Source organism: Eubalaena glacialis, chromosome 6, assembly GCF_028564815.1.
Source record: "Eubalaena glacialis isolate mEubGla1 chromosome 6, mEubGla1.1.hap2.+ XY, whole genome shotgun sequence".
Lineage (NCBI taxonomy): Eukaryota > Metazoa > Chordata > Mammalia > Artiodactyla > Balaenidae > Eubalaena > Eubalaena glacialis.
Window position 1 is genome coordinate 97,321,057 of NC_083721.1, and position 15,650 is coordinate 97,336,706.

General features: G+C 36.4%; 1 protein-coding gene across 1 annotated transcript in view; it reads right to left on the bottom strand.

The window, feature by feature from the left end:
- PRKCI (protein kinase C iota) overlaps positions 1-15,650 on the bottom strand; it is an 86,625-nt gene that overhangs the window by 1,573 nt on the left and 69,402 nt on the right. The window contains exons 12-18 of the mRNA XM_061194481.1: positions 14,830-14,965; positions 9,301-9,388; positions 8,161-8,286; positions 6,923-7,002; positions 5,049-5,138; positions 4,556-4,671; positions 1-1,054 (exon numbers count right to left, since the gene is read on the bottom strand). The exon at positions 1-1,054 is cut by the window's left edge and continues 1,573 nt beyond it. Coding sequence (XP_061050464.1) covers positions 967-1,054; positions 4,556-4,671; positions 5,049-5,138; positions 6,923-7,002; positions 8,161-8,286; positions 9,301-9,388; positions 14,830-14,965 — 724 coding nt within the window. The 3' untranslated portion in view covers positions 1-966. The remainder of the gene's footprint in view (positions 1,055-4,555; positions 4,672-5,048; positions 5,139-6,922; positions 7,003-8,160; positions 8,287-9,300; positions 9,389-14,829; positions 14,966-15,650) is intronic.

The following is a 15,650-nucleotide window of genomic DNA, read 5'->3' on the forward strand; positions in this document are numbered from 1 at the left end:
GAAAAAATAGTATACATTCTGTGTCCACTGGATAATGGAATGCTTTTACATTTGGTAGCAAGTGAGTGCCTCCTTATTATTTAAGTCAAATCACAAAAAGCGACTGTGAGATTTACTGTCCAATAAGAAATAAATATTACCATTGCACTTTTCTGTATCTATTTTAAGTTTCTATTTTTTCCTCTTTATATACTGAGAAGTGTTCCATTTAACTGCATCCTGGGTTCTTTGAACTACATTTATTAACACTCCAGTTAAAGTTCCCGCTACAGGGACAAGCTCAGACACTAACCCCTTAACATACTAAAGAAATCACTTGAATCAGTTTTTCAAAAACAGCTAATGATTTGGAATCTGATTCTTAATAAAATGTGCCTATTTTCTTCCTCAAGGAGAATCTGTATTCCCTCATTCTAAGCAAGCAACATCTTTTATTACCAATTTATAATTGTTGCCTTAAAAATCAATAATTTAATTTGCTAAGGCAATGATAAAATTTACAGCTGAATTTGTAAACACACAGAACTCAGAAAGTAATAGGTAATATAACAAGTTGTATTTTGAATTACTCTTTTATTCCAAAATTAGACACTTAAATGACTTCATGAGTATGACAAAAATCAGGGGAGGCTTATGATGTAATCCCACCATGTGCCTTAATGCAACAGATACTCTTTTTAGTCAGTACTTCCTTTAAACAAAAAAGACAACTTTATTATTCATCAGTAGGTTGCTGGATTACCAGTGTAACTAAATTTTGACATGATTGTCTGCAAACTAGTTTCATTTTTTTCCCATAGTTAAACTTAGATGTAATAATTGACTCTTACAGCCAACAACAGAATATACTGAGTGCTTTTTTTGCAGGTGAAAAATATAAAATGGTTCTTTGTATCCAGGCTGGTAACAAGTTTATCCATGCACTAAATGGCAACACAAGCAAAATGCATAGTTGAGAAAGGAGGATCAGACACATTCTTCTGCAGACATCAAAAGAGGATTAATGTACTCAAAACCTTCAAATTCAGACTGATCGATCTTCCTCACAATGTCACTGTTGAAAGAAAAATAATTTTCATCATCAAGATTTCTTTGATTTTTTACTTAAATGGAAAAATAAGATTAAAAAATTAAAAATAAGGCTAATTTATATAAGTTACGGGGGGAAAATCTACAAGTTTTTAGATTAACCCCAAAACATTTTCTAGAAGAATCAGGAATGTTGAAAATCAAAAAAGACTAATAATCCCACGAGCAAGTTTAGAACCAAAAAGTAGTCCAAAACTGAAGACTGGGAATAAAAAAGGTACAAATTGTCATAATCCTAAGTAATCTTAACTTTTGACCTGAACGACATTCATAATGTAACATCCAGGTCTGTATTAGTGTGCAATTTAGTAGTCACCCCAACAGCCAGATGGAAGATGGTGAAGAGAAGGCCCAGAAGAAGTTAACCAAAATGAAAAGACAACAGGAAGAAGAACACTGAAAGACCTGGAGTGAGGAAGGGTCACCACAGGGAGGCAGTGGGTCACAGGGAGCAGAGAGGTTGGCATTCTGCTACACTGGGCTCCTAGTTTAATTCACAAGAGTATTTCCACCAAATATTTTACTACTTAAATGTTCGTACCATACTGCAGAGCACCACGTTACACAGGACATAGTCTCTTCCTTCAAGAAGAGAAGGAAGGTAGGTACTTCACATAACAGAAAGCACTACCTGCTAAGTTTCCTACACGACAAGCTAAGTTCTACTCTAACCACAGTTCTAAAGAAAAAGGTGACTTCTACTTGGAGAAATCAAGAAAGGCAGCATCATTCCACAAACACTTACTGAATGGAATTATGAAAGATTATGGTAGGTCTGGGGAATGCCAGTAATTTATTAGAGTTGGAGCACAGGAATAGAAGGGTGTTAAGTGGCAGAGGATGTTGGAAGGTAATGGCTAGCTCAAAGAAGCCAGTGACGTTTACACTAAGTAGGTCCACCTTGATCCATCAAAGGTCTGGTTACATCTGAGGTATCTCTCAAAGATGGGGAAGATTTCAATAGGTGAGAAGGAAGGAGGAATAGAGAGGAAATGTTAACAGCATGCTATCAGGGAATGGTGAGTAACTGAGCCTGATGAGAACGCAGCGTTTGTGTTAGAGTATAGAGAGAGATATGGCTAGAAAGTCAGGCTGAAGCAGATGGCGGGAGGCCTTAATTACTAACCAAGGGGATAGACTTTTTCTGCTAGGCAATGTAGGAGTTACTGAAGGTTTCTGATGAAAGGAGTTAAAGAACTGGAGTGGTACTTCCTGAGTGTACCGAATAGGCTGCAAAGTAAAGAAGGAGTCAGTTAGGATGGCATGATAGTCTACGTATGATCTGAGAGACCTGAGCTGGGCTTATGGCAGTGGGAATGGAAACGACACAAATGATGAAGTAAAGCAAAAAGAGACGAGGACTTGGCTGCTGAAGGTATTATGTAGTTTGGTAAGGAAAAGTTAGAGTCAACAACCACTGACTCAGCTCTTGAATCCGAATGCAGGACTGCATGGTGGTACAACAAGCAGAAAAGGGTAAATAAAAACAAGGACCCGAGTGAGAACAATTTAGACTTCATATGTTTGAGGTGCGTATCTGACAAACCAGGAGAGATGTTTAAACTAGTAGAGGGAAATGCAGCTCAGGAGAGATATCAGGGCAGGGGCTAGGAGCTTTAGAAACCACCGCTCATTTATTCTTCACAGCACCTTGGGAGGTAGGCAATAAGGGAAGACACAGGCTCAGAGAAGTTATGCAATTCACACCCAGGGTACCCAGCTGGTAAGAGGTGGCGTCGGGATTCAAATTCCTATCTTTTGGTTAAATCCAGTGCTCTTTCTAATACACAATGCTGCCAGAAATAATGATTTGGGTACACCTCTCCCTCCTCTAGTAGCCAGTAAGCTTTCTAAGAGATTGGCCTATGCCTTGATCATCTTTGAATGTGCAGTACTTAGCATAGTGCCTTTTGCTCAAGAATTGTTTGCCAATTGAGCTGGGAGTCATTTAATAGCTGGTATCCATGCTACGGGGTTGGCTGAAATCTCCAAGGTACAAACTGCATATAGCAAAGAGAAGGCAGTCATGAATAGAACCACGGAGCATCCTAGTCTCAAGGGGACAGGGAAAATAAGATGACAAGTGGTTAAAGAGATGACGCAGAATGAGGGTAGGCAGTGCCAACTAAAGCAGGCCATGAGTGCCAGACGCTTTACTGACATCGGAGGAGATGGGGGCAGATCAAAAAATGCTTTAAAATTTAGAAATTAAGAAGTCAATTCAACCTTCAACAGGTGAAAAAGCAGGTTAAATTGTAAGAGGTTAAAGTGTTGGAGCAAGAAAGTGTAAGATAATGTTGACTACTCTGAAGGAACTTAATAGAGATAGCGCTTATTTATTTTTCTTTTAGCATAAGCATCTATTAACTATTTTTGAAAAAGCTCGAAGATGAAAGGAAAATGAGAAAAAAATGTGGTGGTTCAAAGAAATGGAAAAAATTAGGATAGTTGAACATGTTTATAAGTAGAGGGAAAGAAGCTGGAAAAGAGAAGTTAAGGAAGGTAGAGTAGTGGAGATAACTGACAAAGTGAAACCTGGAGGAAAAGGGGAGAGTACCCCTTGCCTTTCAAGAACTGGGAAGAAGCAAAAGTTTGGGAAGAGTTAGAGAGCAATTCTGAGATGCAAGGTGGTCTGGTGACAGCTAGAAAGGGAGCAAGCTCACAGCAGAGAAGTCTCAATCCTGGCAGTCAACTCAAGGCAAGGTTAATCCATTTAGAGTGATGAAGGCAGGGGTAGGATTGAAGGCTTCTAAAATGTAGAGATAGTTTTAGAACAGCTGCGGTGAGGAACGTGATAAGAACTAACAAGATGTAAAAGTAAAATGATTGCCAAGCAGAAAGGGCTTTATGAGATGAGAGAATGAATCTGTAATGACAGGTGAAGGATCAAGTACCCCCAAGTTATTCTAAACTTTAAAAGATACAACATTAACACAAAAAGTATGTCAGATCACTGCTGCCTGGACTTGGTATGTTGATGTAATCTTTTTAAAAAGTAATTTGGCAATACATATCAAGAGCTTTAAAAATTTCGCACCCTTTGACCTAATTCCCTGTCTAGGAATCTATCTTAAGGTAATACTCAGGAACTCAGACAAAGATGGTCATCATCAAAATGGGAAACAGCGCAGTGGAGTGGAAAGAGCACAGGCCTTAGTCAGACTTGGGTTTGAATCCTGGCTCTGCCACCTCATAGCTGCATAACTTTGCTTAACCTCTCTGAGCCTTGGTTTCCTCATCTGTAAAACGAAGATGATGACAACTAGGTTTACAAGGTTGTTGTGAGAACTAGAGATAATACACGTAAAGCAAAGAAGAAAATGACAATTACTGTTTTTGTAATTGTATAATTCAAACATCCCATAACTGAATGATTAGATAAAATACAGCATAATCTGATAATGAAACACTGTGTAGCCATTAAAAATGGAACTTGAAAAATATTTCGGTCTACAGAATTACTTACTCATCATCTGGAGTGAGCTGGACAGGTTCATTAGTAAACTGAGAATCAAAGTTGTCCAAACCAAATTCCCCAGAAATATTTGGTTTAAAGGGAGGTACCACCTGCTTTTGCTCCATCTAGAAAAGACATAGTGGATGACAGCTCAAGCCTGCATTCTTAGAAATAGTCCACCTCTACATTTCTCCTCTGTCCTCAGGTATTTCCCAGTCTTATTAAAATGAGTCCCTAGGCATTGTTCTACAATATTCACAATGATGGAAATAATTTACAAATCTGAACATTGATGCAGGCCTCAATAATATTACAACCTGCTCCATTAAATTCATGTTCTAAGCTTTTACTGTTTCAAAAGCTTTTTTAAAAGCACTGAAGAGAGTGGTTTTAAATTATTTAAGCTGTGATATACTAGTTTTTCAATATTCTTTTAAGTTAATAAATTTTGGCCCAAGAAAATAATGAAACCTAATATAATAAAACAGTCCAATTTACATACCATATCCCAATCAACATTTCGGAAGAATGGGTGTCCCTGAATATCAGCAAATCCTGTTTGAGGATGACAACCCAATCGTTCCTTTGGGTCCTATGGTGGAAAGAAATGTTTCAAGAACTGGGTGAATATCCTGCTTTAGAATAAATCATCTTTGTGACCTGTGTTTTGTGTCTATTATATGATACCTTTATGTCTGAACTCAGAATGGTCTACCTTTCTTTTCTAGAAAGTGCAACACTAGATACTCAAATGAGTATCTGAAGCTTGTGACAAGTAAGATTTCCTCATGGCTCTCTCTCCAGCTATCCTTGTAATGCAAGTGGAGAGATGTGGCCACGCCCTTGCTAAAGAAAAATGGGAGGAAAAAGGGCAGCAGAATCGACTGGGCAGCATCCAGCTCTTTCTTTGACATGGGTTAGAGCGACAGCCAAAATATGCAAACCCCCAAACTTTACAAGTTTGTTTTTAGCTCAATTTAAAAGCCCTATGCCCAATTACAACAACCATAATCTTTGTATAGCGCCACGATACAACCGTTATCTGAATCACTGGACTGAGAAGGGGCCTGCAACTTATAAAATTATCATGAATGAGAACATGTTCCCATTTTTCTTTGCAGTAAAAGGAATTTTGTTTTGCATATTGACACTTCTCACCTTCACTTTTCACTTAGGTTTCCAGTTTAAATCTTTCCTCACATAAAATACTCATTTAAAACAAGCTTGAATTTCTTATTTTATTAAAATTCATCATTATCTTATCTGTTTATCCTAGAAAATAAATGCAGGGCTTCCCTGGTGGTGCAGTGGTTAAGAATCCGCCTGCCAATGCAGGGGACACAGGTTTGAGCCCTGGTCTGGGAAGATCCCACATGCCGCGGAGCCACTAAGCCCGTGCGCCACAACTACTGAGCCTGCGCTCTAGAGCCCGCGTGCCACAACTACTGAGCCTGCGTGCCACAACTACTGAAGCCCGCACACCTAGAGCCCGTGCTCTGCAACAAGAGAAGCCACCACAATGAGAAGCCCACGCACCGCAACAAAGAGTAGCCCCCGTTCGCGGCAACCAGGGAAAAGCCCATGCAGCAATGAAGACCCAACACAGCCAAAAATTAAAAAATAAATAAAATTTATTAAAAAAAAAAAATGAAGAAGTAGTAGATTGGTGTTAGAGAGAGGGCTCTTTAAATAAATAAATAAATGCACATCAACCTACTTTCTAACCTACCATTTATTTAAAATAAGATTTTAACGTAAAAATTGGAAAATTGGTTGGTGTGGAAGAAACCTACATATTTGGTGTTAGAAGTGTTATGAGTAAAGATAGTTCAGAATCGTAATCTTAGATAGATCCTAAAACTCTTCTAGCCTACCAACTGCAACAAACAACGACAGAATTTTCAGATGTTCAGATTTTTTAAAGCGCCAATGGTAGCATTTCATTTCTTCTGAATATTATCTAATTATAGGGTTGTGATATGAGAATTTGTAGGGAACACTACTGCACTAAGTGCTCAATAAGTTAAGACATTCTATGAATAATAATCTAAAGAAAACTGAAAAACAGAGCTGAAAGTACAATTAAGGCTATCCCCAGAGATGCAATTTTTCCCTGAGTACATGGTATTTTTCATTTACATTAAAAACACCATATGTAATATAAAGCTGGGGGTAAATTATATTGGCAAAATGGAAAGAACAACTCACCTCAGGATCTAATTCTGTCAACCTACTCTTTGCTGAAGAGACAAGTTCCAGATCTAACTGAAAAATTACATACTCCGATGTTTTGGAATTTTACGTTGCCTGAACCTCTCCTTACCAGCTTCATTTGTATAGAGATAAATCACTAAAGATTTTATACACAATTTATACCTTGTTGAGGAAGCTCTTCAGGACACTTGCAGCTTTTACAGACAAAGAACGTGGTATGCGAATTTGTTTTTCCAAAATAACTAGAAAGATAAAATTTACGGCATTATATTTAACTTTTACAGGGCTTTAATCTTTATATTTTTATTATGAGGTATTTAAGGCATTCTAGCAGAAAAAACCAAAGACATTACATACACTACCTAAGCGTCTTGTGTACTTTCCCAGTCCCATTCCTCTCCTTCCTTCTCAGAGACAGCCTCTATCTACTCTGAACAGTTTTTATCATTATATGCATATGTTTTATTCTTTGACTACCTTACCTTAGTTTCCTCATCTGTAAAATTGGAATAAAAATAATACCTGATTCATCGGGGTGTTATGAGGTTTAAATGAGTTAGTATCTGTAAAATGTGTGGCACATATTACTATATTCGATTTTATTAGACGTTGCCAAATTATTTTCCAAAGCTGTTGTGTCCATTTTCACTCCTGCCACCAGAGTTCCAGTTGCTCCATATCCTCACCAGCACTAGTATTATCAGACTTTAAAATTTTTGCCAAATGTGTAGGTATAAAATGGTAGCTCATTAATGTTTTAATGTGCACACCCTTAATTAGTAGTGAGGTTGAACGTCTTTCCATATATTCCACAGCCAGCTGGATTTCCTATTACATGAAATATCCATTCATTTCCTGTGACGGCCTTAATTATGAAATGTAGAATTTTATGGCAGTCTTCACACTTCTTTGGACTGTGTGTTGGTGGGGGAGGGGTCCTTGTGCTTGTCTGCTTGTTTCCGTTCTGTTCAATTCTTTGTATTTCCAGTTGTGGGGCTTTTTTCTTCACCTTTTGATCCCTCTTATCTTCTTGGTACTCTACTTTTTCCTCATATTGCTCTTGGACTTATGCATTCAGCCTCATGGTCCAGGTGAAAAGACTGTCCTCTCCAGCTACACAATTCTTTCCTCCAATCTCTGTGATGTACAATCTGAAGGAACCTCTTTGTTATGTTTTTGAGTATGAGAAGGTAACTGGCAAATGTGAACAGACTAAGAGGTAGGAAGGATAGATCAAAACAACCACCACAACAAAAACAAACTCAAAGCCTCACGTGTTAAGGACTATATTGTCCAGATTATTCTCCTCTTTCTTACTCAAAGTAATAACTTGAGCCGTCCTCATTCATGCTCTAGAATAGATTATTCACAGCGAATCTCTGTAAAACACTGCAAATTACCTTGAAAAAGATAATCCTCTGTGTTTTGATCAGGGTTATCAGAGCTCCCAACAATATCAAATGGAGACCTTCCTGCCATCATCTCAAACATTAGTACTCCAAGAGCCCACCAGTCGACGCTGAAACCTTCAAAAAGAAATTTTAAAGCAACAAATTATCCATCTTGCATTCTAAAAAGTCAGTAATTTGAGATTCATTTTATTACATAATAAAAAAAATAAACACAATGAAAAAGTAAACTCGAAATGCATTACAACTATCATGGTAGGCATCGAGGATTATAGGAATATTTCACTTATCAAAAAGGGGAGGTACCTAAAAGATAACTTTAAAAATAAAATATGGAAAATGGAACATAAGTTTCGCTTCCCAAATATGTCTGTAATTTCAGACTCATAGCCTGTATCTAATATTTTGTTTTGAGGATATAATGAAATTGTATTTGAGAATAACCTTCCTTGATCTGAAACGTGATTTTCTGCTAGCTGATTAAAGATCCTTGAAGGACTTTGGAACCGTATTATGAGCAGCTATCAGAAATACCCATCCTCCTTTACAACTGCTGGAATCAAAGGGCCAGAACACAAAGGGTCAAATGTTTTCTTAAGATAAACATATCCTCTGGTTCGTGACAAGCAGGCAATCTTTCCTCCATCTTTCAGATTCCTGGGGGAAATACCCCAGGAAATCTGAACAATCTTCCAGAGGTTTATGACTCTGGAGTCACATGGCTGATTAAATCCCAACTCTGCCAGTTTCTAGCTACATGACCTTGGGCAAGTTATTTAACTTTTCTGTACATCAGTTTCCTTGTTTGTAAAATGTGAATTAACAGTGCTTACCTCATAGGATTATTAAGAGGATTAACTTAGTTAACATATGCAAACTGCTTAGAATAGTGCCTAGTACTCTTAAGTGCTTGCTACTAATAAAATATTATTCAAATTTGCACCCCCAAATACTGCCAAGGTCCCACCATCTCTGATTTCAGAATTTGGGGGTTTTATGTAGGTTTTAAGAAGATCAAGAAAGTTTATGTTAATAAGCTCAGTACTGAAATACTATAGTGTACTATAATGCAATTGGTACCACATTTAACCACCCTTCTAGCACATAGCCAAAATACCACCAATTTATTACCATAATCTTCTCCTCTTAAAATTTCAGGAGCAATGTAATTAGGAGTACCACAGAAAGTGCTGGTTGTATCTCCTGGCCGTAATCCTTCCTTTTATTAAAAAAAAAAGAAAAAATATAATAAGATGCAAAATCTGTTTTAAATTCACCTCTTTTATTTCATCTGTCATATAAGGTCAGCATCTATAGGTAATATATTGAGCTTAAATAAAATATCACTAGCACAGTTGTCTTTATTATTAAAATCATGGGTTGCTACTAAATACCTTAAAAAAAAACCTGTCCTCATTAGATGTAGGTAAAGAGTCAGTTCAATTAAGATAAAAATGGCACTTAAAATAATTTATACTCAAGTAAAATTGTAATAGAAAAACTTAAATTACATGAGTAAAAGGAATCATATTTTATGAAGAAAAGAAGCTCTTTAAATCCCACCTCCTAACACAACCACTGCTGGCATTATGATGTTTCCCTTCTGGTCATTTCTCCTAAGGCATACGTTTTTTGGTTTTGTATTTTAATAGCTACAGGATGGAGGAAATTAAGGTAAAACACACTAATATGTATAAATAGAGAAACTACACAATAACAAATGGAACAATCACCAAGAAGTTAAAACAAACTTGTATGTAGCTAACAACACAGCCTCAAAATACAACTAGTAAAAATGGACAAAATTATTAAGAGGACTTCACAATCCCTGTTATTGTCTGAATGTTTACGTGCCCCTAATACTCTTATGCTGAAGCCCTAATGTGATAGCATTGGGGGGGGGGCCTTTGGGGAGGTAATTAGATCATGAGGTTTGAGGCCCATGATGGGATTCATGTTCTTATAAGAAGAGAAAGAGAGCCAGCCCCTTTCTCTCTCTCCACCATTTGAGGATACAACGGGAAGACAGCCATCTGCCAACCACGAAGAATGCCTTTACCCTTCTGCAAACCAGGAGGGGTGTCTTCAGACACCAAATCTGCCAGCACCTTGATCTTGGACTTCCCAGTCTCCAGAACCACGAGAAATAAGTGTTTGTTGCTTAAGCCACCTAACCTGTAGTACCTTGTTATAGCAGCCTGGACTGATAGTACAATCCCCAATCATAGCAGGTAATTTTAACACATCTGTATCAAAAAATGGTAGGTCATACAAACAAAAAAATTAGTAAGCAGAGAAAGATTTGGATAAAAGCTAGAGTTAAAAATATGTATAGTTTACATACATATACAATATATATATCTATGTGTATGTGTGGAGAAACGGAAAAGGAGGGAGAGACTCCTTGAATGCAAAATAGAGATTACCTACGCTTTTTAAAGTACATTTGGGATATTGACCAAATACTAAGGCATAAAAGAAACCTCAACATATTTAAAAGGACTAATATCGTTCAGACCATTCTTGGGGCACAGGCAATTAAATAAGAGCGAGCCAAAACAATCTTGAGAAAGAAAAGAGTTGGAGGAATCAAGCTCCCTGACTTCAGACTATACTACAAAGCTACAGTAATGAAAACAGTGTGGTACTGGCACAAAAACAGACACATAGATCAATGCAACAGAAATAGAGAGTCCAGAAATAAACCCATTCACTTTGGTTAATTAATCTATGACAAAGGAAGCAAGAGTATACAATGGAGAAAAGACAGTCTTTTCAATTAGTGGTGCTGGAAAAACAGGACAGCTACACGTAAAAGAATGAAATTAGAATATTTTCGCACACCATATACAAAAATAAACTCAAAATGGATTGAAGACCTAAATATAAGACCAGAAACCACAAAACTCCTAAAAGAAAACATAGGCAGAATACTCTTTGACATATATTGTACCAATATATATATTTTTTGATCTATCTTCTAAGGCAAAGGAAACAAAAGCAAAAATAAACAAATGGGACCTAATTAAACTTAAAAGTTTTTGCACACCAAAGGAAACCATTGACAAAATACTACTGGAATACTACTCAGCCACAAAAACAAATGAGATTTTGCCATTAACAACAACACAGATAGACTTGGAGGGTTATTATGCTATTGAAATAAGTCAGACAGAGAAAGACAAATACTGTATGCTATCACTTATATGTGGAATTTGAAAAATAAAACAAACAAGTGAATATAGTAACAACAACAAAAACAGACTCACAGATATAGAGAATAAACTAGTGGCTACCAGTGGGGAGAGGGAGAGGGAGAAGGAAGGGACAAAATAGAGGTAGGAGATTAAGAGGCACAAACTACTATGTATAAAATAAATAAGCCACAAGGGTATATTGTACAGCACAGAGAATATAGTCCAATTTTATAATAACTATAAATGGACTACAATCTTTAAAAACCATAAATCACTATGTTGTACATCTGAAACTTATATAATACTATAAATCAACCATACCTCAATTAAAACTAAAAATAATAAAAAGATAGTCTAAATACAAGCTGAATAATATTAAATATACAATTAAGCATCTGCTTTTTTTACTTTATAGCTATGTAATTTCCCATGTAATTACAGACTTCCTATTATTAATAACTACAAATCCAATTCAACATATGTACCTAGAATCTAACCATTTCCCTATTGTTAAATTACATGGTACAAAATTCCAAACAAAAAGGTTGGGCGGGAAGATATACACTAAAAATCAAGCCTTCCTCCCATTCTGGTCCCTGACGCATCCAGTTCCAGCTCCCTAGGGACAACCACTGTCATGAGGTTCTTATGTGTTCCTACAGAGATATTCTGGGCGTGATGTATGTATTTGTCTTCAAATTTTACACTATTATATATAACACTAACACAAACATCTAGAAGAATTATTTAGTAATATATGTTGTGACTCCAAGGATTTTTTAAAGATCTCTAACAGGGATATATATGTTATTTTTGTATACAGTCATACATGGAGATACTGCAGTTTGCTTTCAGGCCCCCATTTATGACATCACAATAAGTTGAGTCACATGAATATTTTTGGTTTCCCAGTGCATATAAAAATTATGTTTACACTACACTGTAATCTATTAAGTGTGCAAAAGCGTTATGTCTAAAAAACAAAGTGAATACCTTAAATAAAAAATACTTTAAACACAACATTGTAAATCAACTATATTTCAATAAAAATTAAAAAAAAAACTTTATTGCTAAAAAATGCTAACAAGGACTTCCCCTGGTGGTCCAGTGGTTAAGAATCTGCCTTCCAACGCAGGGGATGCTGGTTTGATCCCTGGTCAGGGAACTAAGATCCCACACGCCACAGGGCAACTAAGCCTGCACACTGCAACTACTGAGCCCGCGTGCTCTGGAGCCCATGCGCCACAACTAGAGAGAAGCCTGCGTGCTGCAGCAAAAGATTCTGTGTGCTGCAACTAGGACCCAATGCAGCCAAAAATAAAAAAATAATAAATAAATAAATATTTTTAAAAAATGCTAACCATCATCTGACAACACAGGGTTGCCACAAAACATCAACTTGTAGAAAACGCAATATCTGTGAAGCACAGTAAAATGAGGTATGCCAGTACAAAGAAATATGAATGTGATTTAAGTTGTTTTGTATTATGGGCAATGGCTTGACATACAGTCTCATGGTGAGTGACATGCACTTTCAGGGTAAGACTCAGAGGCAAGGGATGCAGTCTGTTAACTTGTAAAAGAACTATACTAAATCATTCACCTTTTGACTGGATATCTGATCAGCTAAATTATTTACAGCGTAACATAGATATTATTATAACACCCCCTGCTGATAAAAAATAGTTAAAGGCACATCAATTCACAAAATAGCTGGTTTTTCAGTCAATAAAAAAAAATCAATGTTCATAAAATATTCCAAACATAACTCTGAAGATGTTAATTGCAGTTTTCATATGCCTCCAGTCATTACTATTCTCTGCATTCTTTTTAAACTTTTTAATACATTTTTTAAAGTCTTTATTGAATTTGTTACAATATTGCTTCTGTTTTATGTTTTGGTATTTTGGCCACAAGGCATGTGGGACCTTAGCTCCCCGATCAGGGATCAAACCTGCACCCCCTGCATTGGAAGGCGAAGTCTTAACCATTGGAATGCCAGGGAAAGCCCTCTTTTTTTTTTTTTTTAAACATTTATTTATTTAGGCGACGCAGGATCTTCATTGCCAAGTACGTGATCTTCAGTTGTGGCATGCGGGACCTAGTTCCCTGACCAGGGATCAAACCCGGACGCCCTCCACTGGGAGAGCAGAGTCTTAACCGCTGGACCATCAGGGAAGTCCCTGCATTCTTTATATAAAAGTATCTAGTGAGAAACTGAAGAAATTAAATTAATTAAACCTAAAGAAAATATTTCTGGAGAAACTATGAAAAAAAATTTGAATGATTTATATTTACCAAAGAATAATTATAAGGAAAAGAAATTTATCCAATATATGCCAAAGGTCAGACATTAGGTAAGTTTAAATACTGATGTTAAGTCATAAGATAAGAACATTCAAATTTCCAGGGGATTTATTTCCCATAAGGTTTAACATCGGGCGTAAATATGTTAGTTGGAAAAGAGACAAAGTACTGTTGGTTAAGTCTCTGAACACAAGTTCCAATCCTGGTGTCATTTCCTACTAATAACACCAAATAGCTCCTGGAGAAGGAGGCAGAAAAGGAGGTAAGCAAGACAACCAATTTAAAGAACTACTGAATAAAACCTCTCAGATTTATCAAAGATCGTGATTAACTTGATTGAGGATCTCTGGAAAGAATGGGAATATATAACAAACCACTATTATTTTTCATTAACAGTAACAAAAAGATCAAGTGATTTTTCTCTAATAATATCTTCCAGGCAAAACAGGATGCCCAAATTTCTTTGAATAAAAAGAACCAGGCTCTGGAGGCACTTCCCTCAGGTGAATGGGGAAAGGCAATTAACACATTCACATGCTTGTTGCCGAATTCACTGTGTGAAGATAATTCCGTCCCAGCTATTTTGACAAGGAGAGTAGCCCCCTACACATTTCCTGGAAAAAGATTGGACCCGTAAATGAAACATTGTTACAAAAAGAATAAAACACCAAGAAATAAAGGACATGTCCTGAGAGTAACTAAAATTCTTATTTTGCTTTACTGAATTTTATGTCAGATATTTAAATTTAAATATATATAGAAAATGTTAGATTTCCTAGGAAAATCTTGAGTGCATCATTAAGAGTCACAATTAAATGGCAAAAACTGGAAGGTGATATGCAAGCAGTTGTTTTAAAGTTGCGGGTTTGTAGACAGTTTTTACCTCCAAATTTTCTTCAATAGTGTCACAACTTTCAAGACAAAAAACTACAGACAATAAAAAGAACTTAACTCTTATAGCACATATAACGCTCACAGAAAATATGGAATTTTGTAAATGGCTAGGAAATCAGTACATTTGTCTTTGTTTAGGATACTTTTTGGAATTCTAGCACAAAGTAGCACTTATTTCCCCATCATTAAATGTAAAGTTATTTGACTGAAACAATTTCCTGAGCTGCTGAGATCTTCTGAATAACTAGAAATTTCCCCTCACCTTACACATGCCATAGTCAGTGAGTTTAATGTGTCCTTCAGAGTCCAGCAACACGTTGTCCAATTTCAAATCTCTATAAATTATCCCCCGTTCATGAAGATAATTTAATGCTAGACTGATTTCTGCAGAGTAAAATCTAAAATAAAATGAAAAATTACTCATTTGATTCAAATTTTTAAACTGTGGTAAGTGCCTACAGAAAGGTATTTAAATCCTACTCCCATCTGCAAACCAGAACATCAAAATCATGTCAAAAGATTTTTTTCTCTCAATGTTTTTAGGAACAATACCAAAACACAAATTGAAGTGCCACTTTAAGATAGCTGAGCCCTAAACACAATGATAAAGTTCCAGTCTAAATTAAACCCATGCTTTTCATAAGGTTTAATTTGAAAGTCTCAAGCAGGGGTTCTTAACCTGGGCCCTTGGATGGACTTCAGAAAGTCCACACTCCTACAGCTGGACGCAAAGTTGTATGTACAGAGACACCTTCTACAGAGTTTCCATAGCTTTCATCACTTCTCTAAGGGATCAGTGACCTCCCAAAATGCTAAGAACCACTGATTGGTCTAAAACAGAAAGAATACTGAAAGTTGACCACTCAAACCATAAAATCCATACCAAAATTCTAGAAAAGGAATTAAAAGAAATTATTAAAAGAAATTATTCTACAAAGTTGAAAGAACTTTTCAAAACTGCCACCAACTCATTGGTGGTAAGCAGAATTTTTGACCTGAATAATGAAAATGAAACGCCCTAGCTGGTTTTTGGCTGCTTTGGTGAATGTTATCATGATCATGTTTGGAGGTACCTAATACACA